This window comes from Lepidochelys kempii, chromosome 10 (genome assembly GCF_965140265.1).
Source record: "Lepidochelys kempii isolate rLepKem1 chromosome 10, rLepKem1.hap2, whole genome shotgun sequence".
In the NCBI taxonomy this organism is placed as follows: domain Eukaryota; kingdom Metazoa; phylum Chordata; order Testudines; family Cheloniidae; genus Lepidochelys; species Lepidochelys kempii.
This window is the reverse complement of record NC_133265.1, coordinates 30,880,923-30,908,704: the sequence shown is the minus strand read 5'-3', so window position 1 is coordinate 30,908,704 and position 27,782 is coordinate 30,880,923. Positions and strand designations below refer to the sequence as shown.

Below are 27,782 nucleotides of genomic sequence, written 5' to 3'. Positions count from 1 at the left end.
AGGAGAGGCTGTGTCCAGGAATGGGTGAGATTCCTACCTATGGGATTTGCCACCTTTGCCTTTTCCTCTAACACTGGCTGGGATCTTCCCCCAGCACCTGAAATAACCTTTAGTATTTGCCAAGCTGCTAACATAGGAAAGAAGGGCCCTTTGGCTGGGGACCAGCATGTAACCATATCCCAGACACTTACTACCAAGACACATGACCAGGTACGCTCCTGGCTGATATACCAAGCACAAGATCAAGGTGGTTTCATCTGCATGAAACACTCCAGAGGACGACTCACCCTCTCCCACCCCGCCAATAAGAAAAGCAGACAAGGAATTTGCAGTCAGAAGGTGCATAAAAATGTATCTTTTTTACAGAATTTATCTGATAAAATCATATGGCTTTATAGGATCCGGACTGTCACTGGAACAATGTCAAGAGCAGACAGCCTTCCGGCCTCTGCACTTCATTACAGTGTTTTTCATATAGAAGATGCCACATTTGGGTCTTGGCTGTGACAGCAGGCCACCACAGACTTAACAGACTCAAACCAGGACAGGGAACAGCCAGTGAAATGGGAAACTTGAAGTGGACCCGGCCCCCCCAGCACAGACAACATGGCTTCTGGGGGCCCAAAAAATACTTCAGCCAGAAGATTGTACAGATTCCACTGTATGATGGAATCAACATTACTCCCACCAGCAATGAGAGGTGGGCAAGGGAACAAGGGGGGGGAAAAGCCACAGAACTGTGTCCTCCATTTCAACCAGGACGGCAGCTGTCATGAGAGTGACTCTTAGAGAAAGCTCAATCCCAGGCCGCCGGTGGGCTGTCGGCATCTCACACGGACACTCACAAAGAGCCAGCTCCTCTCAGCTGCAGCAAGCCCCAAGGACAGAGACAGCTGGGCACTGCTAGCTGAATTCTGCTCCCTGCTGTTGTGGGGCAGCCTGGAGCACGACAGGAAGGCTCTCTGGCAAAGGCTGTGCACCATGTGAACACTCAAAGTTCACTGAAAAAGGGGAACGTGGCTCGGTTAAAAACAGAAATGCTCTGGAGCCCTTTGCCTTGATTTAGCCAATGCCCCATGGCCCGAGGGAGGGCACTCACTGCCAGTCAGCTCTGTGCTGCAGAGCCATGCAAGCATGGCGACTCACTGATCTGTGCAACAGCACCCAGCACAGGTGTGTCTGTCAGCTTCTGGCAGCCGGTAGGTGCTCTTCCTCCACCCCCTGGCGAGGAGACTTAGACCCACAGCCACAGGCTCCACACCGCAAAGCCAATGCCACAAGTTCAAAATCTCGCCACCCCACCCTTCTCTGCCTCAGCTCGGAGAGACAGGCTCCGCAGCAGGAGCCACTCTGACTAGCACACACGTTACACGCCACCAACAATCAGAGAGGATGAGAGCTGTGCTGAGCTCCTTCAGAAGGCCACTGGAGCAGGCCCAGCCTGAGAAGTCTGAGATGCATTGCCCCCAGACCAGGGAGCCAGCCCAATCCCCACCCCAGCATGCCAGTTAAGGAGGAACACGTTGTACTCAGTCACCAGAGGACCCCCTACACAAAAGGATTTAAACGCATGCTCCTGCTACGAGCCCTGCCTTCAGCCCGAAACTAGTTTAAACTATAGACAAGCATACAGGAAACAGGTACATCTTCCATCAGGTCATCCCACAAGGATACTGTACACAAGCCTGCCCTGAGTGTGTGCCAAAGGTGCTCGCGGCATTTCCCGAATCAACACTTTGTTTTTCTTCAGCTCTCCAGCAAAAGCCATAAACAGAGTGGAAACTTTATGTAGATCGGAGGTGAGGAAAGCAGAGACAGGCCTGGATTGGCTGGTGGAGAAGACGGTCCTTACCCCTGGGATGGCCTTCAGCTAGTCCCACTGGGGCTTTGTGCTGGGCCAATGAAATGGGAGCTGGTGTCTGTACCAGAGAAGGAGCAGCAAGGGGCTGGCAGCCCCTGTGTCTGCCAGTTAACCACTTTGGATCAGAAAAAGCCAGGGTGTCAGAGAAAGCAAAACTTCCAGTTCAAGGAAATTCCAGGAGACTCAACAGTGAAAGCTACGTATACGAAGTATTGTGTGCCGCTGGAGAGCCCTGCTCAGACCATGGCCATGCAGTACGGACATTGGCTACTTAGCTGCACAATACCCGTCACTGAGCATCTGCATCAACGGCACAAATTCCATCAGGGACTGCGGCTGACACAGGAACATTACAGTACTGGTTTGACACTGTGCAGGTAATATACCAACCCCACATTTCTAACGGCGAATTCAGGCACATCAGTCCTTTGCTTAAGCAGCCGGTATACCACGCTGCCAAACACGCCATCCTTGCCCAGGTTAACACACCTCCCATGATGCCTATTAATACTGGTGACCCAAGCGAGATGGGGTAGGAAAGGGGGAAACGGTCTTGTGAAGGGCGGCATGGGACAAGCGGATGACGGATCGGGCAGGCAGCAATCCCCCATACCTGTGCATGGTGGGACTGGCTGGAATAGATACAACAAAAGCAGCTGCTAGGAAGCTTGGCTGAGCAGGCAGGCGGTGAGCACCTGGAAATCATTTTCTAGTGACTGCCTTTGGCTGACACTGGAGTGATGTCACAATGCAGGGTCTTTTACAGGGACACCGGTAGGTTAGACCCAAATGGAAATTTAAAAAAACATCTGAAAAAGCCCACTATTAAAAAGTCATTTCATGACATTGAATGTAAAAGTCACAGAAAACAGGCAGGCAGATTCCAAACCAAACCGCTCTACCCCTGCAGTGTTTGCAACCCCAAAATGGCAGCCTTGAGCTAGTGCAGGAAAGCCAGAAAGGGAAAGTAACTAAACAATTTCCATTGCCCAAAGCCAAGTGAAGTATAGGAATACTTAAGTAGTAGATGAGGTTTTCAAAGGCTCCCTTTCACTAATCTAAGGGGGTTGTTGGTGACCATTGTAAAGGCTTCCGATATTAACTTGAACCGGATGGCATCCCTGGACATGTGGAAAGGGCAGAAGGGTCCCTGGAATACCTTGTAAGTCACAATGCTTCCAGAAGTGTAGCTTTGCTAAACTCCGGCTGCTTGGAGAGTCACAATGCCTCTAAGGTAAGGAGGTATTCAGGACAACTGCTCACAATAGGGTTTGGCCAGCAGTCAACTCAAGGATATGCCAATAAATACCAGGAGACATTAGATGGCTACTAGACGGCAAGGAGCACGATGGGTAAATCCCCCTCTGTGTGGCACCTTTTACAATACATTCTTTTAGGTAGCCTAGGCTTCCTAAGTCCCAGTTTGTCCATTGTTTCCTGATAGACCTTGTGCTATAGGGACAGGGCCGCGAGCTCATTGCACATCTCCACCCCAGAGGAGAGAAAACACAAGTTGGCACCAACTCTGGTGCTTGCAGAGTCCCCACGGGCTCCAGGAAGTCCCCGTGAACCACACTATGATATAAAATGATACCTTCCCTGGGAATAAAAGACTGGACAGGCGTGATCGCTGCCACCCCGGTCTGAAAGATATGTACAGCTTTCCCAGGGCACGTCGTTTGTTTCAAGTCTGAGATGGTGTTAAAAACAATATAAAAAGAGACACAGGTGACCCCCTCAATGCCCCGGGAGACTGGACTCCAGGCTCTGCAGATGCTCAGACATGGCAAGTGGAGACCATGACATTCCCACAGCAGAGTGGACTGAGGGTAACGTTGAGCAATGGGGCGTTCAGAGTCAAACCCCTAGTGATGGGTACGTTAGAAGTATAGAGAACGACATTCTTGATCATTCTGGTTGCTGTCATTAGGTCTGGAGGATCCTGTTTGTGGGTCTGCTTTGCTGGTGCTGTAATCAGGTTTGGGGGAGGAAGGAATTTCCTTGTGAGGGTCCAGGCAGGGCCAGTTTGATCCTTCCTATCTGGGTGCATTATAGTAGGAGAGGGAAGCTGGTGTCTGTCTTAGGTAAGCATTGGGAAGGGAAGGGGGGGAAAGGTCAGTTCTCTTCTTGCTTATTTGCTCTTTGCCAGTGCTTTGTAAAGTGCAAATCCTACCACAGCCGTGATACTGGCTCCCAAGGCTACCCTGAGCCAGAAGGAAGCAGCTCCCAGGTCGGTGTCGTTCAGGTGACTGCAAAGAAACAGACAAGAAGCCATTCAGCGAACTGCACAGACGAGGGTCGTACAACCACACAGACACACACAGAGAAACTGTCAGCCCAAGAGGACAGGATGCACTTGGCCATGGGATAGATTCCTGTGGCCAGCCCTCAGCTTACAGAGCAGTAGTGCTGGAATAAGCGCTCTGCACTGGCATGACAACGCCATACCTGCAAAAAGTGCATGTACAGAGAGCCCCAGACCTAGCTCCTTTCAGTCCGCAGCTGACAACAAAGGGCCAGCACTTCCCCAGAGGACGGTGGAGCTAGCCTCACCCCTTGAGTAGAGCAGAGAACCTGTAAAGCAGCAGCAGAACGGGGGTGGGTGTGGAGGACAATTCCCCCCCTCCTTTTTTTTTTTCTTAATTTGGAAAATTCAAAATTTAAAGAAAAAAATGTGCCCAGCTCTATAGCTGGCTCCAAAAGGGGAACCCGAGAATTGTCTCGAAATTTTGCAATCTGGAAATCTTTCACTGTCTCTAGGGAGAAAAGAGGAGAAGGGATATGGAGGACCAAAGGAAGCATTGTAAGGTTGGTCCTCGCCATCATCTGTGCACTGATCCCTTGGTAGCTCATCAGATCAGATTACAATGGAATGAAGCTATTCCTTTGCCCTTCTGAGTGCAGTTATGAATGGGTGGGATGGAAACAGGCTTTACCAACATGCTTTCTTCTTAGCAAGGGTATAAATAGCACATCATCATCAAAATAACTGGTACAAACCAGGAGTTCTACTTCTTCCTTTCTAGGCCAAGCTGCATTTACACCTTTCAACGCTGAGATCAAAATACATCAAACCCACTAAGGGCTGCTGAGACGTGGCAGTTACTGGCAAGCCCTAGAACAGCGTTTCTCAAACTGGGGGTCCCAACCCAAAAGACAACTGTAGGGGGGTTGTGAGATCACAGACAACATTACAATAATCTTTAGATCCTTTGCATTTCATTCCAAATGCTTAAACAGTTAACCCTTAATTTAGGGTTACTATACATTGGGATTTTCCCGGGCATGACCTCTGTTTTGGTCCGAAGGGTGGCATGGTATAGTATTGCTACCTTACTTCTCCTATGTTGCTCACGGCCTGAGCATGGCAGCTGCTGTACCCGCCTTCCCCGTGGCCTCTATTTGGGAACTTGAAATATGGTAAGCCTATATGTACAGTAATTTGCTAACCCCTTTTAATTTTTTTAGAGGGTTGGGGGGGTCCTCTCAGACTGAAATATTTTCAAAGCGGGGGACTCCATGCCCTGGAGGATCAAGGCCAGTAGTTGCCCACAGGACAAGTCGGTGGAGCCTGCCTGTCTGGAGTGCATTACAGTGCAGTTGCGAGGATGTTAAGCAGAACTGGACCAAGCCTCCCCATGCGAGTCAGCTTCCTGAGCAAGCCTGCATCATCCAATTCTATATAATCCAGGCACATCCCCAAGAAGGAGAGAAAAATCCATTATTCATACACTGCTGAATCAAAGAACAGCCAATCCCAGGGCCTCCATGATGCATGTTATTTACTCATACTGAATTTCCTAGATATATTAGGAATATTTAAATTTTAATATTGTGGAGAAAAAAGCAGCAGCGCTAAAAGAAAAAATGTTTACTAAATGGAGACCAACGAAAACATCTCATATCTGCTTATCGTTCTTCTAGTATCAACAATCTAATTTACTCCCAGTATGAGCTTTCTCCCTGCACCTAACTAGACAGGTCAGCTTCATTTTCTAGCTTCCCTCTACTAAAACAATGCTCTTACTGCAGGCAGTGGTCTATCCAGGAACTTTTCTAGTTACTTTCTTTTGCCAAACCTAAATATTGAGCCTAAATCTGCTTGACTGGGCGACCCATTTCTACTCCAGAAAGCAACTCTGTACAAATGGCCTCATGGGGCTCCATTTTACTGATCTCGGTATAAATCTGATCAGTTTAGGGGGAAAATACAAGACCGATTCGCCTGGGTCTAGAAATTCTCACTGGGCTCTTTCCAACTCATGCATCAACAATAAAGATCCTGCAATGGGACCATAGTTGACAATTCTGTTGGCGGTGCATGGGCTGGAATGGAATCCAGCTCTCTCCCCCAGAGCTGAGTTGGCTGTGCAGGGCTACACACTTATTTCAGTTTTTAAAAATAAACTTTGCTCCCAGGCCAGTGTGAACGAAGGTGCTGTTTTTACAGACTCGTTCTGCAGACCCTACTCACACTAAAGGACAGGAAGGCTGATCCTATGGCTAAGGCAGATCCGGGATCTTTTCTGGGCTCTGCCACTGACTTCCTGAAAGTGCTCTCAGGCATACCATGCTATGCCTCAGTAAGATGAGGACAGAAATACTTCCTTACCTCCCAGGCATGCTAGGGTAAGGAGCTCAGATCTGACAGCAATAAGCCATAAAATAAAAATAAACGGATGTATTTAAAGTGCTTTTTGGCTTAAAAGGGATCCTGTTCACCATCATCTAAGTGCCATAACATGGGCCTGAGCTGGTAACATTTGCAGGCTGTGTTAACATACACCCCTCAGTCTCACATGCATTCTGCCTGCCCCCAGTCAGGCCGTATGCCTAGAAGAGTGCACTCTAGTGATTCAGAAAGAGTACTGACGGGAAGGCAGCTGCCGTGGCCAGTTTGGTATAGATGGTAGTGCTGGGCAGGCCAGGGCTGTTGCAGGTGAAGTAGAATGGTGGCGGCAGGCGATGCTTGTAACAGAACTCAGCAGGCGAGAGTCCATGCTGCTGAGTTGTTTCTGGCAGGTCTGACTTGGAGGCGACGAAGATGCAGGGAATTTGTCCATCCATGTAGTGTTGCTGTGTAGGAGACACAAAGGTCACGAGAGGGAGATAAAGGGAAGTGGTCATCACCCACTAAACATCGAGGGGAAAGGGAGCAGCAGAATCCAAAGCTGGGATGTGGCAGGGGTGGCCCCTGTGACGGGAAGGTCACCTTGCAGAACAGCAAGTGAGTTCTGTTGTGAGGGGGGCTCACCTGCAGGATCCCTGGTGGAACTGGTAGCTGTCATGGTGCCAGCACTAACAGATGGGACAGAGCAAGCAGGAATCCTCGGTATGGTACAGCCTGCCCCTCCTATTAGGATGCGGATTTCCTTCCAAGGGACTGGGGCTGCTGCTCAGGGGAGGACGTGATGCTTACCTTATAAATACAGGCGCAATAGTTGAAAGATTTGGGATCATTCACATTGTACATTAAGCAGGCGACATCGCACGCCGCGTCCGAGGCCTTCATGAACTCCGTGTCCACATCAATCTCATACAACTGGAGCAGAGGAAAGAAAAGGAAAGTGGCCCAAGAGAAGATAGCCAAGACATGAAGCCAGAAGATCACATGGCGTCTGGAGACTGTGGCACTTCTCCCACCAACGCACAGGTCACGCCAACCCAAGGCTGTCGCAGGAACAGCATGTCAGGGCAGCCGCTGAAGCAGAAGCCCCAAAGGCTGCTGTGATCTAGTTGCTACAGCAGAGGGCTGGGAGTAAGGACTGCAGCGACCTGCTCTATGACCCATGATGAGTCATTACCTTCTCCATGCCTTTGTAGGTGGTGCATATGCCACTCTCTAGAGAACACCCAAAAGTGGTTGCCTAGCAGAAAATAATCTTTAACTACAGGACAAAGCAAACAGCACTGGAAACCATGAGGATACTTCAGAATGGACTCTTAAGACCAGGGGTTGCATATTGGAGAGGTCTTAAATGCTGCTTGCATCCTCCTCATGACCATTTCCATTGAGACATCTCTAAGATCCCCATGAAGCCTTTCTGCTCTCCGCATGGCCAAGGAAGTGGCTAGTCCATCCTCGAGAGCTTCCCCAGTCTCCTGCTCCATGGGACTTACTATTAAATACTTTTCCTGGCCACTGACTTGGACAGTGTTGATTGCATAGAAGGACAGCTCTCCCGGGGACTCTCTGTGTGCCTGCAAGGAAGGGGACAACAGCAGTACAGCCATGAGGAAGAGAGAACGTTTACCATGGCTTGGTGCCTGTGAACATTGTCCCAAGAGTCCCCAAGTGCTACAGCAACCTGTTACTGGAGGCAAAACTATTACAGGGGAGCGGCTCCAGCACACTGTGCTTCTGGCACGTGAACAAAGCCATTCACAGCAAGCTGCTCTCTGAACCAGAGAGGATACAGACTTATTGAGTAAGCAACTATGAAGACTAGATGCTTCCTCATCCATTCATCCCAGGGAACGGGCAATTCCCCCAAAACCCCACAGCAGAGAGGGCCTCCTAGTGCGGGAAGCAGTGTGAGGAAGGACCCTGCTGCTCTGCTCCAGGAAACGAAGGAAAACTTAGGCTGAATATCAGGGGAAAACACCGTCAGTGAGATCTACCAGATCTCAGGTGGAACAGTCTGCCCACAAGAACTGGTGGGAGCCTCACAGTTTGGGACATTCAAACTAGTCGGAATAAAGTATGAGGGAACGTGCTGTAGGGAACAATCCTGCACTGGGCCAGAGGGATGAAGTAGATGAATTAATAGGTCTCCTCACTGATACTCCAGGCATTGGGCTCCCAGCCCTTAGTCAGTACATGCCCGGGACTGCTTTACATATGCACAGCGACACAGAAGGAGTTTGAAGGCCTCATCTTTTTAAGCTTCCAGGTGAGAGATAAGGGGTTTTGGGGGCAGGAAAGCATGCATACTCACAGCCAGGTTCCTCCCGAGGAAGGCCTGCAGAAACGCAGATTTGCCCGTGCCCCTGGGGCCAATCACTTTACAGAGGAACACATTCCTCTGGGTCTGACCCTTCTCCAGGTCAATTCTCTTCTCCCGGGTAACTGGAGTAGGGGATGCAGAGAACCCTGTGTTAGCACTAGGAAGGTGGGCACCAAGGGTCCAAGGATAGCAGAGGCAATGCTGGAGACACTGGAGGGATGACGTACCTGTGATTGCCTGTGTCTGAGAGTTGTGCTCAGAGAAGACGGGGTAGCCCAAGTAACCCAAGTACTCTAGGCAGTGATGGACATCCAGATAGGATACCAGCCTGGGGGATCCAAGCAAAGAGAACCCTGACAGTTACAGAGAACCCTGACGGAGCCAGGGATGTGCTAAGTGAACTGGAGTAAGGGGGATGGAGAGGGACTGCGCTTACGTCCATTGGCAGAGGAATCCATGCAGTGAAAGCAGGCCTTTATCAGTGGTGCATACCGTGTTGTAGAGTTCAGGTCCCCAGGGCACATAGGGGAAGACACTGAAGAAGCTCTGTAGTTCTACAGGTGAGAGGGCTCCGTCTCTGTCCTGGGAACACAAAGGGAGAGTTGATGCTTGAAGTGGGAGCCACCTGGAGACCCAGAGCATTATGGATACACTCTTGTGCATAGCTATACATGCCCACATGCTGGCTAATTATGCTGAAGTGATGTATTTATCCGGGCACAGCCAGAGCCCCATAGACTTTGCGATTCGGTAACAGCACACCCGGGTGAAGAAATCACTTGCTGCTGCAGAATTTTGCTCCCGATCAGCTTTCGCTGAAAAAAATATTTCTAATCCTTAGAGCTGCAGAGAGCCCCTCCACAACGGGAGCCACCTGTAAACAATGCAACCTTGTCTTCTTGAGTCTACAGAAAGCCTGAATCTGCCTGAAACTGACATCTATCCAGTGTGAAACGGACATCATTCTTCAGGAGTGCAAACCCTGAAGCCTAGAGATGGTAACTTCACTGTCAACAGCTGTTTCACTGCTGATTGTTTTAGCAGAAACACCCAGCCCATGTGCTTACCCTACAATCCCCAACTTCCTTCCACACTTTTTCAGGGGCCAAAAGCTCTAACTGCCCATCACTCAGCTGCCAGCTTTGCCCCAGACAGCTTCTATGATGCAGTAACACACTGAGAATGGAAAATGCAGGAGCAGTGTAACACAGAATTGAATAACCAAATAAAGGGGGAGACGAGCGATTGGGCTGTTTGCCTTCAGGCTGAACTCAAGAAAACCCTCCTTTTTAAAACACGTAAAGGAAACTGCCACAGAGTTATCAGTTCGCCACACTGGAGTGCTGCAGATTTGAGGCTTGGCCTGCTTCAGAGCGCACAGGGGCTTGGGTATTTATGCAGCGCACATCACTGCGGAACTGGAGCATCACGCCCCAGATGAGTGAGTTGCACAGAGGTGGCACGCTCTTCTCTCACTCTTCAAAGAGCCAGAAAAGAGCAAAAACTGCTTTCTTCCTTCTCCCCTCTTTGGGCCTTGTGCTCTCCCCTGATGGCTGTCTGGTATGTGGTCATTTATAATTGTTCCACTGCTGTGGGCCAGCTGCCAAGGTGGCTTTGTCTCCAATTCCTAGTAGCCTCCCCTTTGTCACTAAGACTTCACTGTTCGAGGATGGGCACTATCATAGGTTATGGCTGTGTGCTCTCAACAAGCTGTGTTGGTCAGACAGCTGGCTGCCATGCTCTGCACCAGCTGGAGTTTCCAGAGAGTCTGGTTTAACTTCTAGCTACGATGCATTGCAAAATATCCTCTGTATCCAGAGGTCACATGCATGCGACGAAGATGCTTTCTCTGGCCCTGGGCTGCCTTACCCTAATCCCCCCAAGGAAGGAGAATGCAAGGACAACAGAATAAGCAGATGGGACTGCGTGAAGAGCAACTGCAAAGATGCCCCTGTGAGCAAGAGCGCAGAGTCAGCTAAGCATGTCTGCGAGACTGTGAGGGTACTCGCAGTGGGATTGGACAGCCTGACAGCCACCTGCCTCCCCACTCCCTGCGAAGCCCAGTTCACCTTATCGTGCTTCTCAAACATCCGCTGCAGAAATTGGTATCCAAAGTGATTGAGCTCCGTGGAGCAGCCCTGGGGCACGCGGAACCTGCAGGGAGGGAGAGAGAACAAGTCAGTGCAACCTGTTAACCAGGCACTCAGGGACACACTAACTCCCCCACTGGGGACGTCCACTTAGACTTCTCTTCATTGAACCTGGTGACTAGCACAGGAATCGCTATGGCTGCCCAACGCCATCCAACAGCCCATGGCGGGGGGACAACACAAAACAATTACACGAGAAAGGAGGATCTGGCCCATGGTCTGGATCCTCTGAACAGAGCCTGTTGCAGTAGTTTTCACTGGCAGCATGCACCCTCAGAGTCAAACAGGCCAACCACCTGCACACAGCTCCAATGGGCAGGCAGAGGAGACCTGGGTCAGTGGAGTCCAAACAGCCAACTTCCCAAACACCAACAACAGGCGAGGCCAGAGTGCATCCCCTGGCGCCCTACTATGGTTTTAAGAGACTAGCTCCCAGCTGACTATGCCTCATCTTGATCCCAGTGGCCTGGCTGCAATCTGCTCCATTTCAAAGCAACTGGGCGCAGTCTGTGGGCAAGTTGCTAATGCAGCCCTCAGTTGGTTATGTTTGGGTGCCCCTGATTTACAGAAAAAAGAACAGGAGTACTTGTGACACCTTAGAGACTAACAAATTTATTTGAGCATAAGCTTTTGTGGGCTACAATGAGGTGGGCTGTAGCCCACGGAAGCTTATGCTCAAATATATTTGTTAGTCTCTAAGGTGCCACAAGTACTCCTGTTCTTTTTGCAGATACAGACTAACACAGCAGCTACTCTGAAACCTGACTTACAGGAATACAGGATTCTTCCCTGGGCCTGGGATGCTTATCTAAGTTGGGGGGGCGGGGGGAAATGCTGCTGCAGCCCCTTCTGTGTTGATTTTGCTCTGTCATAAGCTCCACGTGCAGTATTCAGCAAGAGACAGAGTGGCCGTGACAGAATACACCCATTTTCACACCCTACACGCTAGTGCAATAATTTTTGTGCAAGGCATGTCTTGTGAGGTATCATTTGAAAACTCAGTTTGCTGGTCAATATTGTCCTGTTAAAAAAAGTGTAGCAACACTATGTGACGTTACAAGAGTTCCCTGTATGAAGTTCTTAACACATGTTCCAAACCCCACAGCCCCACCCAAACTGAGGCTGGTAAACAGGTCTGTCCTCAACAAAGGAATGTGTGCTCTGCTTCATTTGCATTTAAGCAGGGAACAGAGTTATCACGCAGGACAGAAAACGAACAAAGCTCCAACAGGTGAGAAAAAGCCAGTGAGGAACATCCTTCCACACAGACAGTCTCCTAGTGCCCCGCTGGAAATGTTTTTCAAGAGAGGGACTGAAACTAGAGAAAGGAGGGACAAACACCCCCACAAGAGACCCTTCTTCTCTCTCCCTGCACCTGGAGCGACAAAGGAAGCATTCGTTGGACTCTGCGGGATGGGTCCTGCCCTACAGGGTTTGGTCAGTAAGACTGCAGAGGGCATGTTGTGAGAAACTTTGCTTGAATCTGGTATCATTTGTTAAATCTGGTATTAAGAAAGGTGTTATCTTGATTTTTCTTGTAACCATTTCTGACTTTTATGCCTCATTACCTGTACTCACTTAAATCTCGACCTGTAGTTAATAAACTTGATTTTCTGTTTTATCTAATCCAATGTGTTTAAACTGAGGTGTCTGAGTAACTATTTGAGACAATCAATCAGCTGGCATATGATACCCTTTAAAAAATAACGGACTGAAAATATTGTGTACTGTCCAGGAGAGGGCTATACATACATTTCCTGGAGAAATCTGGGACTGGGGGTGTGCTGGGGTCACCCTGCAGTATAACCCAGGCTGGTGAGAGCTGGAGTGTAACCCACGTGTGGCTGGCATGCTGAAGCTATACACAGACACTCAGGGCATGGCTTGCATGCTGGAGACTGTCTGGGAGCAGCCCAGTTGGGAGCTGCTTCAGCAAAACATTGTAAGGCACCAAAAGTTGCAGGGCAGGGATGACACAGTCTCCCACTAGCCTGAATTATACCCTGGTATGTCACAATGGTGCTTAAGTCACAGTAGCTCCCCTTCCAATGGTGAGAGCCCTGTTATACCCCCCACGAGCCCTGCTGCTTTGGCTATAGGATTCTCTAGCTCACAATACAAACCCTTTCGTTAGTTTGGGGGCATGACAGGGATCAGAGAAGAGGAGGCAGCTGCAAAATCCAGCTGAATACTGAGCTGACGGTTTACTGCTCCAAACAGTTTTGCCGAGAGAGAACAGACTTCAAAATCCCCTTAGTGATTTCACTTGAAAGTCACAGTCCAGGTCCCATTTGTTCCCCTCTGTGGGCACCAATGGAATCAACAGTGCCACTGGGGTTAGTGGTCTGTCAGCCCCCACATCCTGACTTCCTAGACAGGCCAGTGCAGGGGCACTGAGCGTGACTCTGCCCTTGCGAGAGAACTGGACTGGGTGCTGTGCGCTGTCATCCGGTTGGATTTCAGCTCCTGCCGCGCCAGACCCACTGGGAGTAAAGGAGAACCTCACTGCTCAGAGACCACACATCGTTGCAAACGGTCAGTTAGGACGGAAGGGAGACCCCAAGCCTCCTCAGAAAGGAATATGGTGGTTGAAAAGGAAGGCTCATCGAGATGGCTCTGAGCCGTCTCCCTGGGGGACCCCATCCCCAGCCTGCCAATCCCTCCCCAGCATCGGAGACGATGAGCCCTGTACGCACAGTGGGTAGAGATAGTCATCCGTCAGCTCCAGCTCATCAGCATAGCCAAAGCGGCGCAGGATGGTCCAGGTGGTCTCGTGCCGCCCCCTCTGGATGAAGAGGGTATTGAGGAAGAGGAAGCCTGTGAGCAGAGAGGCAGGGTCTCACCATGCAGACAGCGCTATGGTGCAATGGAGCAGCAAGCTCCGCTCAGCCCAGCCAGCAAGGTGCTTCAGCACAAAGTCAGAACAGGACGTTCCCTAAAGAAGCCTTCCTTCCTCTGGGAAAGCGGGGCCTTGAATCAGGCGGCTCTGGGGCTCTAGGCCAAGCACCAGCTCATCCGAGAAGATGCCCAATGAGCTTTTTCATTATGGTGTGTGGGCCGGGGTACAAAACCATGGCCCATGCTCCTGAAGATCTATTGCCGTCCTTCTCTGCCCAGCAAAACGCTTGTCTCCCAGCTGCCAGAGGGGAGAGTGGCCAGGAACGGAGCAAGGAGACAGTGACACCAACACAAAAGCTGCCTGCTTCAGTTACCGTTTAACGTCAGGCCATTGTCCTGCACCCCATCCGTGGTGTTCTTCCACACAACTGTCTTCACGTCTTCCAGGGCCTGGGGGGCCAGGGGATTCCCGAAGCAAGACTTCTACCTCCGAGAGAAACAAGGGCAAGGTCAGGAAAGCCCCTTGCCAGCAGAGAGCCTCCCTGTCTCTTTCCAGCTCTCCAGAAGGAAGGGAAGGAATTGAAACCCACTCCAGAGCCCTCCCCTGTTAATTACTTCATTTCTCTACTCCAACTAGAAGGCCGCTTCCCAAGAGCTGCCAGACTCTTGCTATACAGGTACCTATGCACACCCTGGGACTCCAAGCAAAACCTGCCACTGAATCACAGGGAGACAAACTCCACTCACCTCATGGATTGCCAGCTCTGCCTTATTCCTGTTACATGAGTCCCTACTCCTCAGTCAATGCAGCAGAACTCCTTGCTACTCTCTAGGGGTATCCTGCTTCACACATCACAGAGCAATCCCTTCCACAGCTCTGCTTGGCCCTGCTCACAGTGTGTGGGCATGAAACCCTTCTCTAGACAGATGATCAGATACACAGATCTCTGTGTGCCAGAACACTAGCTGCTGGCATTCCCCTTTGGCATCAAGGACCAGGAGTCCAAAAAGGTCTCAATGTGCCATGCAAGGGACTCTCTCTTTACCCTGGAGTTAGAAGGAAGTAGGAATCAGAGAGGCTTTCCAGAGAACAGGCAGGAGGGGATGTGTGCAGCTGCTGTAGGTAACACTACTGGTGAAACAGGAGCAGTGGTCATGGTGATATCACAGCCCAGGGACAGGGGACCCCCTGGAAATCCAAGCGCTAAGGAGTCTGTACCTGGAAGTAGTTGAGCTCATCATCACTTAGGATCTGGTTGTTATCCTGGTCTGAGATGTTGAAAATCCGTGTAAGTGCTCGTGCACACGTTGGTCTCAGCTGTGGGTATAATGAGTCATAGTGAAAAGCACACGAAGAGGTTGTCTTCAGCTCAGTGCTCCCTCCCACAAACCCACCTTCCGAGGCTTCCTGTACTGGCTCAGGGCAACGGTCCACCTAAACCAGTACTCTGGCTCTGACAATAGCCAGTACGAGCTGCTGCAGTGGTAGGGGTAAGTTGTGAACCATAGTCAGCCCACATGGGAATTTTCTTCCTCACCCCTATCAGTCAGAGGCTGCTTGTGCCCTGAACTATGAAGGTATGCCTCCCTTCCGTGTGACCCCCTAACATAACCGTGGATGATCTTGTTATCCATGTAAAAGTCCAGTCCTTTTCAGAGTCCTCCTATGCTCATGGCCTCAATGACATCTAGTGGCAGAGAGTTCCACTGGCTAGCCATATGTTGCACAAAAAAGTATTGCCTTTTCTAAACATTAAGATGATTTGCCACCTTTCAGTGTCACTGAACATCCCTTTGTTCTTGTACCATTGGAACCAGGTGGACAGAGGTGGCGGGTTTCCCTTCTCCACACCAGTCATACGTCTGGATACCTCCACCAAACCCCTCACTATACAGTCCCATGCTTTCCACACACACTTCCCTGGGGAAGCCCTCTCAGGGCTCCGAATCACTCTGTCCCCTGCTGGGGCTGGTGATGGATCTATTGTATCAGTGCAGCATGGCTCAATGTGTACAAGAGGCACTTCTGGGTGAGAGACTCCCAGGGTGTGCTTCAGCTTCCCTACAACAGCTGTCTAGCACCCCATGAACTGCACCTGCGGAGGAGGGCAGAGCGCACACAGTGAGTTTAGCAGCAGAGGGGGAAGACTTAATTCTCTAACTCCGCTGAGAGGAGTGGCGCCTGTCGGCTGGCAGAGCACAAGGAGAATCAGGCAGCAGTTAAGAACAAGAGGCTTCACAATCATGCCAGAGGACTGAGGGTGTACAGGCAGGATATGGAAGGTTACTGGGAAGTGCGTGGATGCCTGGGAGGGAGAAGAGCAAGGCTGACTGGGGTTCAGGGATGGCTTTGATTACCTGTTTCTCCTCTGGATCGTACAAGGGGGCTGTCGGGTGCAGAACCGCTTTCTGGGCATAGTAGAACAATTCAGAGATATTCTTTAAGTTCTTGGCCGAACACTAGTGCAACGACAGAGAAAGGGACCATGAGTGGACATGGCCTGGGGCCAGATGGAAGATGGAGCTGAGGGCACAAGAGAGGTGTGAGTTTCAGCTCCAGGCAGGTATCAGATCAAGGCATGGACTCAAGTCAGTGACAGTTACCAGGAAACAAACCGAAAAGGGAAATTCCCCATTTACATGTTGGTTTCACTTGGCCCATTTCATGCTCCCAGAAGCCAATGAGAATTCTGTCATGTTCCCCTGTGGGCTCAGGAGACTGGATCCCACCAGGTCTGGGCTAAGGCTCTTTCAGGGATCAGTGTTGAGAAGGCAGATCCAAATCAGGATGGAGAATGTTCCTCCTACTCACTGTGGTGACAGCCCATGGAACCAGGCCTCTCGTTAGTAATTAACATTAGAAATTCACAGGGATGGACAGCCCCCTTTCACTAATCAAAGTACAGTGCTCTGGTTTCCCACCTCCACGCAGGTCTCTATCTCAGAGAACTGGTTCATGATGGGCAGGATGATCTCCATGGAGCTCCCAGACTGTAGGTCAGACTTGTTTCCCACTAGGATGATTGGGATTCTAGGAGGGAGAAGAGATGAAGTGTCATGGAGTGGAAAGACAGAGGCCAACGCAATTCCCATCTGGGCTCCCACATTGCACATGTGCTCTTAGGGCGGCTGATCAGAAGAGCACTCAAAGGAACAGAACTGCCAGCCCCCTGACTGCTCTTCCACCTCCAGCTGCTGGAACCAGGCACCGGATCAGCCAGAACAACCTAGGCTGATGAATACATCAGCAGGACTAACCAGACTATTGGGCACGTGAGACGACCTTACGTCCAAGCAACCCACGGTTAGCTTAGGCCTCTGTGGTCCTGCGCTGACTCAGCAACTCACTTGCTCCCCTACATCGGGAATCATCTCACCAGCAGATCCTCTTGCCTCGGTGGCAGCAAGACCCTGAGAGGAGGAAAAGCCTCCAGAGTCTCCCCACCTCTATCAGATGTGGGGCCCATGAGCTGGCCGGCCGTTCCCTAATACCGTGTACTGCTGTTCGCAGGAAGCTCCCAGGCAGCACCAAGCTATTTTCCCTGCAGGATCTCCCAGTTCCCAAGCCCATGTCAAACAGCCAGCAATCATCAGGCTGTACTCAAGTGCTTGTGTGCCCAGCCAACACACTGAGCTATATGGGAGCAGGACCCAGAGCCGGTCCATTGTGCCACTGGCACGCCCTCTTCCCTACCGGACTCCAGAAAAGCTGTGTTTGGTACAGTACCTGGAACCCTTTTCAACTCCCCCATTCACCAAGGGAATCCACTTTGTCCGAATCTGAAAGGCAACCAGGAGAAAGCCCTGTTAGAACAGACTAGCCACTGCTGTGAGTGACAGAGAAGGTGGGGATGTGGCGTGTGCACTAATTGGAAGCCAGCGGGGGGCTGAGGCAATACAACAATCTCGTCATCACAGCCCATCTGCTCCACGTAACCCACAGATAATCAGAGTGCATGTGACAATAAACAGGATGCAGGCTGCAGCCCCGAGGGTCCGAGGCCAATTCCTGGGGTGGTGGGCTGGCCGTGATCCAATGTGGGTTGCACCTGGAGTGGGCAGGAATTGCTCTGTCTGATGTGATGGAGTCCCATCGTGTCTGAAGAAATCCCCAGCACTCCATGCCCTGAATCACTTTAGGAACTGCCTGTGGCTGATAATGACGAGGCGCTAAGTGATGGCTCTGAGCAAAAGTGGCCTGGCTAATGACCAACTCTTGGCAGTACATTCCCTTTGCACACAGAGCTGGGGAGATGGGGCTGGGGTGGCATGTCTTGGAGACTACAACCAGCTAGCAGCTTCAGCAAGAAGCAAGAGCAATCAAATTACCCCCAGAAGCCCCAGCTTGCATCTGAGAAGCGTGTAGTGCTCCATGTAGAACATGGAACAGGGTAGTGTTGGGGCCATGGTCTGTGGCAGATCCCTTGGGGACAGGAGGAGGCAGCAGAGCAGAGTGAGGCCAAACACGACTCTGCAGGTCAGAAGCACACAAGCCTGGAGTCAGCCCATTACCTTCTCAATTGTGGCCTCCACGGTGACATCGTACACCACGCAGACCACGTTGGCCTGCAGAGAGAGCAGCAGGGTGAGCCGTGGGTAGCACTCCAGAATGCCCATCGCTCAGGCATGGCAGAGGTTGTTCTACCCGAAGGCCAGCATGTGCCACAGACAATGCTCCTCTCCCAGTGTGGAGAAGACAGGGCCCGGCCCGGGCATGGTACAGCTCTGTTACCAAGCAGACAGGCCTCCCACAAACAGCCAGGCAGGCTCACCACTGCCCTGGACTTTGTACCAACGCCCGCCCGCCCCTCCCTGCACACCCCGCCACACCCATACCAAGAGAGGCTGCCCCGCAGGCCGTTCGTAAGCTTTTGAGAAGCCAGATGATCTTAACTGAACAGATGCCGCCTGTAATTCCAGCTGCCAAAATCCACCCTCGGCACCAGGCCGGAGCTCCGATTTCATTACGTGTTGATCTTCAGTGAACCGGCTGCTGCTGAAAGGCAACAGCCCAACAGCCTGACACGGTGTCACTCACAGTCCAGCCCAGAACGTGGCCCTGGCAGCTTCCCCGCCCCCGCATCCTCATAATGGGACTCAATTCCTCTCTGGGAAAAGCTCCTTCGAGGAGGCGGGAAAGGAGATCAGCTGCAACTGGGCAGCCGTACGAACCCCTCAACCAGCCCTCTCTGCTCAGACTGCCAAATCGGCCAGCTAACGCCAATAATGAGGGTGGATTTTACAGCGTGGAAACTTGCTCTCTGGGAACTTCAGTGACACCCTGATCCACAGCCTAGCAAACAGCCGCAGATGGCACTGCCTTGCTTGCCGCTAGCCTGGGTTGGCTCTGAACTGGGGAGAGACTCCATAACCAGCACCTTCCCCACCTGGGGCAGAACCCCTAATCCTCACCACCACCATGTGATATACCCCACATAGCTCCCAGCCACTGCACTGAGCCACTAACAGCTTTTCCACCTACTTGTTATGTTTTGCCTGGGTCCCCGCCCTTCCCCTCCAATCCCACCATGACCCCCGCTTCAGATAGCTTTTAAATAAGCAGATGGGCAGATCATTGCCCCTTTTGGGAGAGAGTTTATTCCTAACCCCAGAAAGACACAAGGGTTTAAGGCAGGGTTTAATGTAACCCACTTTAAGCCTCTTGTATACACCCTTGCTCTGGTGGGGTTGAGGGAGCAGGTTCACACAGCCACTCCAGCCTAGTTCCTTCCCCATGGGATCTCCGGGCTGGAGAGGGCAGAAGGCTGAGCTCAAACAAGGATTAGAAAAGACGTCCAGCTGTATTAGACATAACAATGGGACTTCCCCCTCCTGCCCTCACTCAATCTGCCAGACCTGCCAAGAACTGCTAACAGCTGGGTCCTGTCCACTCTTCTGGGGATCATCACAGATTGCTCACCAGAAGGTTGCTCTGATGATCAAACCATGCCACCTTGCCCACGCCCGCAATGCTCCGTCTTCTGCCTCTCCTGAGAACCCCCCCCCCCGGGCAATCACTTCAGAAAGCAAGAGCACTGACCTTGAGCTAGCTCAGTGAGAAGAGAGAAGAGGTTACGCAAACTGTTAACAAAACACTACTCTTGAGATGGCCTATTGCAGCGCTCGGCGACGCTGATGGGCAGGCTGCCCAGGCAAAGAATCAGACTCCCTGACTTGCCATCTCGAACCCAGCTGCCCCAACCTCCTTTCCTCACTCACCTTGGCGATCTCCTCCTGCAGCTCATCCTCTGTTTGCTCCGATTCTGAAAGGGAAAAAGGCAGAGTCACCCGGCTGCCGCCACCTGCTTCATGACAGCCACGTGAACTGGCAGCACGGCACAGCTGGGAAGGGGCTTGGGCACAGTGTGGGTTTTGGTGAGGACGGAAGGAGTAGGAAGAGCTAGAGGTGAAGCAGTGAAGGTGCAATGGCGTGCAGGAGGAAGGGGGCCCTACCTGAGTAGTCCACAATGTGGGTGGGGACTTTCTCAGGTGTGACGTCGGCTGGGATTGTGATCTCCTCTGCACGAGGGGGCACCTTCAAAACAGACAGACACAGTCAGCGGGGCAGCATGAGGAGGAGCAAGCCTCAGGGGCAGAGCATGCAGGGTTTGAGGGAGGAGACAGGCAGATCTATGCTGAATACAACAAAGAGGAGACACACAAGACTTCTGTCACCCTAAAGACGCAAAAGAGGAGGGGTCAGGGACTACATGAGCTTTTGAGGCTCAGCACTATCCCCTCTGAGGCCACAGCATATGCCTCAAAACAGCCACAGCTCAGGAGTGGGAGACACGGGATCAGCCTTGCTCTCCTCCAGGAGGTGCTCCCTCCTGGGCAGATCTGGGCCCATCAGCACAGAGAGGCTCAGGAGGAAGCTAGTCCAGGAGTGAATGGACATGGAGAGTGGGCGTTACTTCCCAGCCTGTTGATCAGCTAGCAGGAGTAATGCCTGACTTCTTACTCAGGGCTACTCCAGTGCTCACATCTCAGCCCAAGTTCTGCTGTGGCTCCAGGGCAGGGGCCAGTCGATGTTCTGGCACAACTCACTATCAGCCTGCACTGTGCACCCCACTGGCTCTGCATTAAAATAATCTCCAGCTTTGGTGGTGTAACGTGGAGGGAGAGGCTGAAATGGCATTACACTTAATGCCCAGGGGAGCCCCAAACGGGGCAATTCTACCTTCTCTTGCCCAGGAGAAGAGGGGACATGGAAGGGCAAACCTTCCCCTTCCTGGCCTGCAGATAAACCCCTAAGCACTTCCATCACCCCTTAAACCTTACACAAACATTGACTTGAAGCACTGACCTTCCAGCAGCCAGGGAAGAGCATTAAGCCGATTAGCTGGGCTTTGCTGTGGAAATGGGGCAGGCATTTAGATCTATCCCACCGAGCTGCAGCAGTGCAAGTGTCACTGAAGGCCAGCAAGGGGCTGAGGGACTTACACCATCTGTTCCACGACAGGGGGAGATGCTGGCCATTTGGGCTAATTGTGTTTTCCCTTTCTAAAACAGCCCACGCCCTGGAGCTGGAAAGGGCTCTACAGTGCATGAGGGCAGGCTGGCTACTCTGCATTTCACACAGATGGCTGCAGCTCAGGGATCTCTGCATGTAGACAGAAGAGCAGAGAACACTGACCATTTCAAGGGACTTTCCCAGCTGGGCCAGAGACAGCAGCCTGAACTGCCTTGCTAGAGAGGACACATTGCAGCTAGGAGGTGGAGGCGGGGACAGGGACACTGCTTTGTGCTGACTAGGGAAGCATCTTCTAGTGGCCAATGTATGGAACAGAGCAGACAGCTGTTCAGGTGGGCTGCTCATTCCAAAGGCCCAACAGCAGCAGGCTACAGAGAAAGGCCCAGGCACCCTAGAGCACAAGGGCAGGCTGCTCTCCAAAGCAGGACTGCGGTAAGAAAACCAAGGGGAGAAGCCTGCCTTTCAAACGCAGTCACACCCCCAGAAAGGCAATGAAGATTTTGCTGCTCCAAGATCATTCTGCCCTGGATAGTAGAAATGAGCCTGTTAACGCTGGTCTCACATCTAGAGGCTCTGCTGGTCTTTGGCCCATGACAGACAGGCAGACAGACATTCACCCTCCCAGGAAGACCAGGACACATTAAAAACACAGGAAAGGCAAACCACTCCTCGCTCACCTCCTCAGGGAACTCCTCACCCACCAGAGCCATAATCAGCGATGTCTTCCCCACCCGGGCTGTGAGAGAAAGAAAGGCAAGAGGTTCAGGCTGGACCTTTGCAGGCCTGGCATTTGGGAATGGAGGTGGCAGAACCATCAGATACTAGGGACTGAAATCTGTCCAGGTGGCAAAGCAAAGGGGTGGGAGGTTGGGGCAAAGAGATGAAGGCAAATTCATTCCAAGCCCAGAGGCTAAAGGGTGAAATTTCCTACAACCACTGAAGGTCACAGGCTCCCTTTAACATTCATACCCATCCTTAAACCTGAAGTCCCAACTGTTTTGTGAAGCAGAGAGGGAAATCAGTGCCACATTACCACCAGGGCCCCCCACCAGTAAATACCATAGCTTCCTATCAGTAAACGGTTCAGAAGCTAACCTCGCTTTCACACACTCCTAACTTCCCAGAGCATTTGCTCTTTGGGGTGCAATTTTCTCTGCTCAAGCTCAGTCTACGGGGAATCTGTTTGGAAAGCTTGAGGACAATCCCACCAGCTATTTTTTGAGTTCTGAGAGCATGACAAAGGTAGTTCCTTCATCATCATCATCATCATGTTCCTATTACGCCTCTGGCGGTTAGGGCAGGGACGAAGCTTCTCTACTCCTCACTGTTTCTAGCAAGTCTTTCAATGGTTCCCCAGCTGTGCCCCAGGTTTTTCAGCTCGGCTTCCACAGCTCTTCGCCATGTTGTTTTTGGGTGGCCATTGCCTTCAGATGTCCATCTTATTGCTACTCTGGTGATGGAATCAGTTTCCATTCAAAGCACATGACCAATCCAGCTCCAACGCCTCCTGGCAATGACGGTGCTCAGATCTTCTTGGCTGCACTTTGTCAATAGATCTTGGTTTGAGATTGTTCTGGGCCAAAAGATATAGAGGATTTTTCTGAGGCAGGCTGTATGGAATGAAGACAGTTTGGACATGTCCTACTTTCTCATTCCCCAGCATTCTGCACTATAAAGTAGTGTTGAAAGTACGCAGCTCTGATAAATCTTGAGTTTGGTTTTGGTGGTGTATTTTGATGATTTCCAGACTGTATTTAAGCTCCTGAAGGTGTTCCTGGCTTTACTGATTTTGTTCCAGATGTCCTGGCTTGTTCCACCGTCCTGGCTGATGGTGCTGCCCAAGTATGTGAATGTTTCTACACTGGTGAGAAAATAATAATCCTCTATCTGTACTGGTGATGGTGAGGCAATATTAACGGTCATGATACCTGTCTTATTGCGGTTGATTTTCAGTACAATTTACTGACTGAATGCGTTGAGTCGAGTTGTTTTTTCTTGTATATATGGGGTTGGGTATGTGATAAGAGAGTGACATCATCTGTGAAGTCCAGGTCTTCAAGGAATGAGAAGGGTGTCCATTTAATGCCTCTTGGCATGTCTTCTATTGTATGCCGCATTACCCAGTTGATGGCAATGTTGAAGAGGATTGCAGACATGACATACTCCTGTTTTGACTTCAAAACTGAGCTCACCGTGATAATACACAGATAAAAGTGTGATACCATGCCAGTTATTACAATCACTGAGAATTCCTTTCTTTGGTATCTTCACTATAACCCCATTGGTCCACTTATATGGCACTTTTCCCCTTTCCCAGACTGATGTAAATAGAGGGGCCAGGATAGATGATGCTAATTTAGGATTTACCTTGAACAATTCTGCATTCAAGTTATCCTGGCCAGGAGCTTTCCCATTTTTTAAGGATTTGATGGCTTGAATGATCTCTTCGTTAGGGGTGTCTGTGTTGATATCAAGATCTTCTGCCTCCTGGATGTTTGCTTCCTCTTTAGGTGGCTCCCTGTTCAGCAATTCTTTAAAATGCTCTGTCCAGCACATTTCTTGTTCTTTTTCGGTTGTTCGTACATGTCCTTGTTTGTTCCTGATGAGAGTGTTTGTTGGTGTCTGCCATTTACCACTGATAAGTCGTGTCATTTTGTAGACAGTTCCTAGTTCACCACAAGCAGCTGCATCCTCTGCTTGTGTTGCCAGATTATCAATATAATGCCGTTGGTCTGCTCTCACAAGGCGTTTGACTTCCCAGTGTGCCTTGCTATACTTCTTGTGGTATCTGTCCTTTAGCTTCTGGGATTTTGTGTCTAAAACTTTTTTCTTCAGGGCTCGTCCGGTTTCTATGACATTCCATGTGCTGGGCGTGATCCTCTCCTTCCTTCTCTTCTGCCTGTAGCCTAGCCAGGCTTCACTGCTCTGTTTTGCTGTTACTTTGTCCCACTTCTTGTTCATCTCCTTAATAAGGAGGGGAATTTATATGGATGGAAAGAACTAGATGGGAGAGAGCTTTACAAAGGTGGGGGATTACAAATGGGGTCACCAAGAAACAAAAAGGTCAAGGGACTTGCCTGACATTACACTGCAAGTTGGGGCAGTCAGGAATCAAACCTAGATTTCCTGATAGTTAGCTTTGTGCCACTAGACCACTAGAACGCAATCGCCTCCTGAACAGGCCGCACTTTTTTAAAAAGAAGCTCCGAACAAACAATAAAAACTGAACCAGAGTGCTGCACCTTGCAAGATTGAAGAGCTAAGTGTGGAAAAAAGGAATAAAGTTATTCATATTGGAAAAAGCTGCATGGAGCCGGAACAGTGAGGAATGTCTACATGGTAATTGCACACGTCCCAGCTGAGATGCCTGTGTGCACACAGCTCTGGGGGCTGGTCCGCATGGGGAATTTACCAGCAGACCTAGAGTTATACTGATTATACTAGAGTTATACTAGAGTTATACTTAGAGTTATCCAGTTATACTGATCTGACTTCCCACGTGGACCCACTTATTCTGAAGAAGACAGTGCCTTTCTCCAGATTAATTTACAACACTTTCAGAGTGACATAAAATAAACTGGAAAAGCACTCTTTCTGGAATAAGAGTCTCCTCATGGGAAGCTAGACAGGTAGAACTAACAGCTGACTAGCAGTACAATTGTCTTACCAATACAATTATACCAGGGAATGCCCCCATGTAGACAAGCCCTGAGGTGCATCTCTGAAACCAAGGTTAAAAGACATCTCTTGGCTCGAGCCTTCTCCTGGCCTTCACATCCGGCCAGGCCCTCAAAGCCCTCTTGCCTCCCCACACCTAAGGTCATATTTTTAAAACAAGGGACTTTTGACCATTTTAAGTCTCCTATGTGGTAGGAGTCTACATCCTAGAACACGCTGGCTCAAGGATTATGGGCAAGGATTGAATCCTTCTGCCATTCCTTTCCCTAACCCACTCCCCGGCTGGCACTGGGTCCCATGGCTGAAGCCCTAAAGCAAGAACCATTCTTGTTAATACTGCCTCTGTGAAGAGCACATGTACAAGCAGAATGCTGGGGTGCTGCGATTATTTCCCCTGCTCCTTGCCCCTCTTTCTAAAAAAGGGAAATGCAAGGCCAAAACCCAATGGAACCCCACTGACGTACATTTCAAACAGGGAACGTAAGGTTCTTAAAGTCATGTCCATCCACCCCACTTCACACATTAGAGATCTTTCTTTTCTTTGGATCAGTATAACAATAAAAAGGGGGCACCTGTCCAGGGCTCTAAGTGCTGTTGTCCCACAGGACAAAAGTAAATACAAACTGCCAGTGGCGCAAAACCTGCCCCGTCCTGGTGGGCAATCTAACAACTCCATCCAAAGCCACCCTCCGCAACGCCGCATAAAGAAATGTGCCTTGTAGAGCATGTTCTATCACCAGCCTCCCATCTTTAAAAGCGCGGGGGGATCCCTGCTCAAGCACCTCTGCTGAACACAAACATGCCACCCGTCATGATAGGGAAGGGACATATTAAGTAATCTAAGCATTAATGGAAAATCCAGTGTATGTGGGGTCAGTTACTGTTAAAAGCAAAAACAGGGCCAGATCCCTAGTCAGTGTAAGTCTGTGTCACACCACTGATTTCAATGAAATGAGGCCAGTTTACACTAACTCAGGATCTGGTCCCCCAACTTTTGCCGGTTACCAAACTTGTAAGTGTTTTCCCACTGAATTCAGCAATGCAGACCCAGCACAGCAGCAGCCCCCTCCTTGGGGCTGGTCAATGGGACATCCCAGACACCCTGGCAGTCATGGAGGGAACAGGACGGACTTTGGATGTTGCTATGTTTCATAACTGGGGCTAATTTTACAGAAAATTCTGCTCCTGGCAGGCTGGGCTCCTCTGCCCTAATTCACAAGGCAATGCTAAGTTAATTTCTATCAGCTAATTCCTTCCAGATATAGGCCAAAGTAGGCAGAATGGTCTAGTGGTTACAACACAGGCCTGGGGTGCAGGAGAGTCAAGCTCCACTCCCAGCTCTGTGGCTGATGAGCAGCTTGACCTTGGGTGAGCCCCTCCCCTACCTCTGCCTCAGTTTCCCCAACAGGTCAACAGGGATGACAACTCCCACATCCCACTCTCAGGGGAAGTGTTCATCAGTGTGTGGAGTGTGGTACAGGGGCAGAAGGGCTCGCTAGGAACAGCCCTGAGCCCAGTCACCCAATTCCCCCCCGTCCAAGGAGAGAGGGTCTCTTTCCTCCCTGCCAGTCCACCGTTTCTTCAATTCCAGCCTCCTGCCTGGCAGGAAGCAGGAGGAGGGAGAGGAGATTGCCTGCACCCAGTATGACCTGCATGGATTTGATCTCTCTGCACGAGGGGGGAAGGGTTCACTCTCCATTACCCAATCTCTCTGCAGGGAGTTCTGCCCCCATTACCCAGCGTGCCCCGGGGGGGGCTGATCTCTCTGCAGGCAGGGGGTCTGCCCCCATTACCCAGCGTGCCTGGGGGGGGGGCTGATCTCTCTGCAGGCAGGGGGTCTGCCCCCATTACCCAGCGTGCCCCGGGGGGGGCTGATCTCTCTGCGTGGGGGGGGTCTGCCCCCATTACCCAGCGTGCCCTGGGGGGGGGCTGATCTCTCTGCGTGGGGGGGGGTCTGCCCCCATTACCCAGCATGCCCCGGGGGGGGCTGATCTCTCTGCAGGCAGGGGGTCTGCCCCCATTACCCAGCGTGCCCCGGGGGGGGGCTGATCTCTCTGCAGGCAGGGGGTCTGCCCCCATTACCCAGCGTGCCCCGGGGGGGGGGGGGGGCTGATCTCTCTGCAGGCAGGGAGTCTGCCCCCATTACCCAGCGTGCCCCCGGGGGGGGGGGCTGATCTCTCTGCGTGGGGGGGGTCTGCCCCCATTACCCAGCGTGCCCCGGGGGGGCTGATCTCTCTGCAGGCAGGGGGTCTGCCCCCATTACCCAGCGTGCCCCGGGGGGGCTGATCTCTCTGCATGGGGGGGGGTCTGACCCCATTACCCAGCGTGCCCCGGGGGGGGCTGATCTCTCTGTGGGGGGTCTGTCCCCCTTACCCAAGCTGACCCTGCAGGGGGAGCCGAGGCCCCTCCCACTCCCCTCAGTTGCCCTCCTTTACCCAGCGTACCCCGGGATCCCCTCCCCCCCCGGCCGCCAGGGCCCGGCTCTTACCCTCCCCCACCAGGAGGATGCGCACGTCTCGCTTCATCGCCGCCGCCTCCTCCTCTCCCGCGCCGGGGGTGCCAGGCCGCGGCGCTGCCCCCTCCCCCTCAGCCCGCCGCCCTCCCGAGTCCCGCCCCCACTTCCGGCCTGCCCGCCTCGGCACAGAGCACGCGGGCCGGGGACGTGGGGCACGAGCGTCGCTGGCCGAGCCACGGGGCGGGCTGGGGCCGGCAGCGCCGCCGTGCGGCGAGTCGGGGCACGGCCGCACCTACCCGCCCAGCGCACAGCGAGGGACCGACTTGGGGAGGCTGCCCCGCCCTCCTGGGGTGGGGGCGAGATCGGGGCTTGGCTGTGC

The 27,782-nt window shown here is 51.6% G+C and overlaps 1 protein-coding gene across 3 annotated transcripts; it reads right to left on the bottom strand.

The window, feature by feature from the left end:
* Positions 1–335: 335 nt before the first annotated feature.
* On the bottom strand, positions 336–27,557 carry RHOT2 (ras homolog family member T2). 3 transcript variants are annotated; one of them, XM_073362611.1, is made up of 19 exons: positions 27,437–27,557; positions 21,948–22,006; positions 20,250–20,331; positions 20,016–20,059; positions 18,309–18,362; positions 17,524–17,576; positions 16,719–16,827; positions 16,155–16,256; positions 15,016–15,114; positions 14,171–14,279; positions 13,655–13,775; positions 10,878–10,962; positions 9,245–9,390; positions 9,036–9,136; positions 8,800–8,930; positions 7,982–8,062; positions 7,281–7,403; positions 6,735–6,937; positions 336–4,110 (listed from the first exon to the last, which is right to left on the bottom strand). In XM_073362611.1, the coding sequence occupies exons 1-19, from the start codon at positions 27,471–27,473 to the stop codon at positions 3,993–3,995; spliced, it is 1,857 nt and encodes a 618-aa protein (XP_073218712.1). In that variant the 5' UTR covers positions 27,474–27,557; the 3' UTR covers positions 336–3,992. The 3 variants fall into 3 exon arrangements, with proteins under 3 accessions (XP_073218712.1, XP_073218713.1, XP_073218714.1); XM_073362612.1 differs by lacking the exon at positions 18,309–18,362; XM_073362613.1 differs by lacking the exons at positions 18,309–18,362; positions 20,016–20,059; positions 20,250–20,331; positions 21,948–22,006; positions 27,437–27,557 and adding an exon at positions 18,126–18,285.
* Positions 27,558–27,782: the final 225 nt, after the last annotated feature.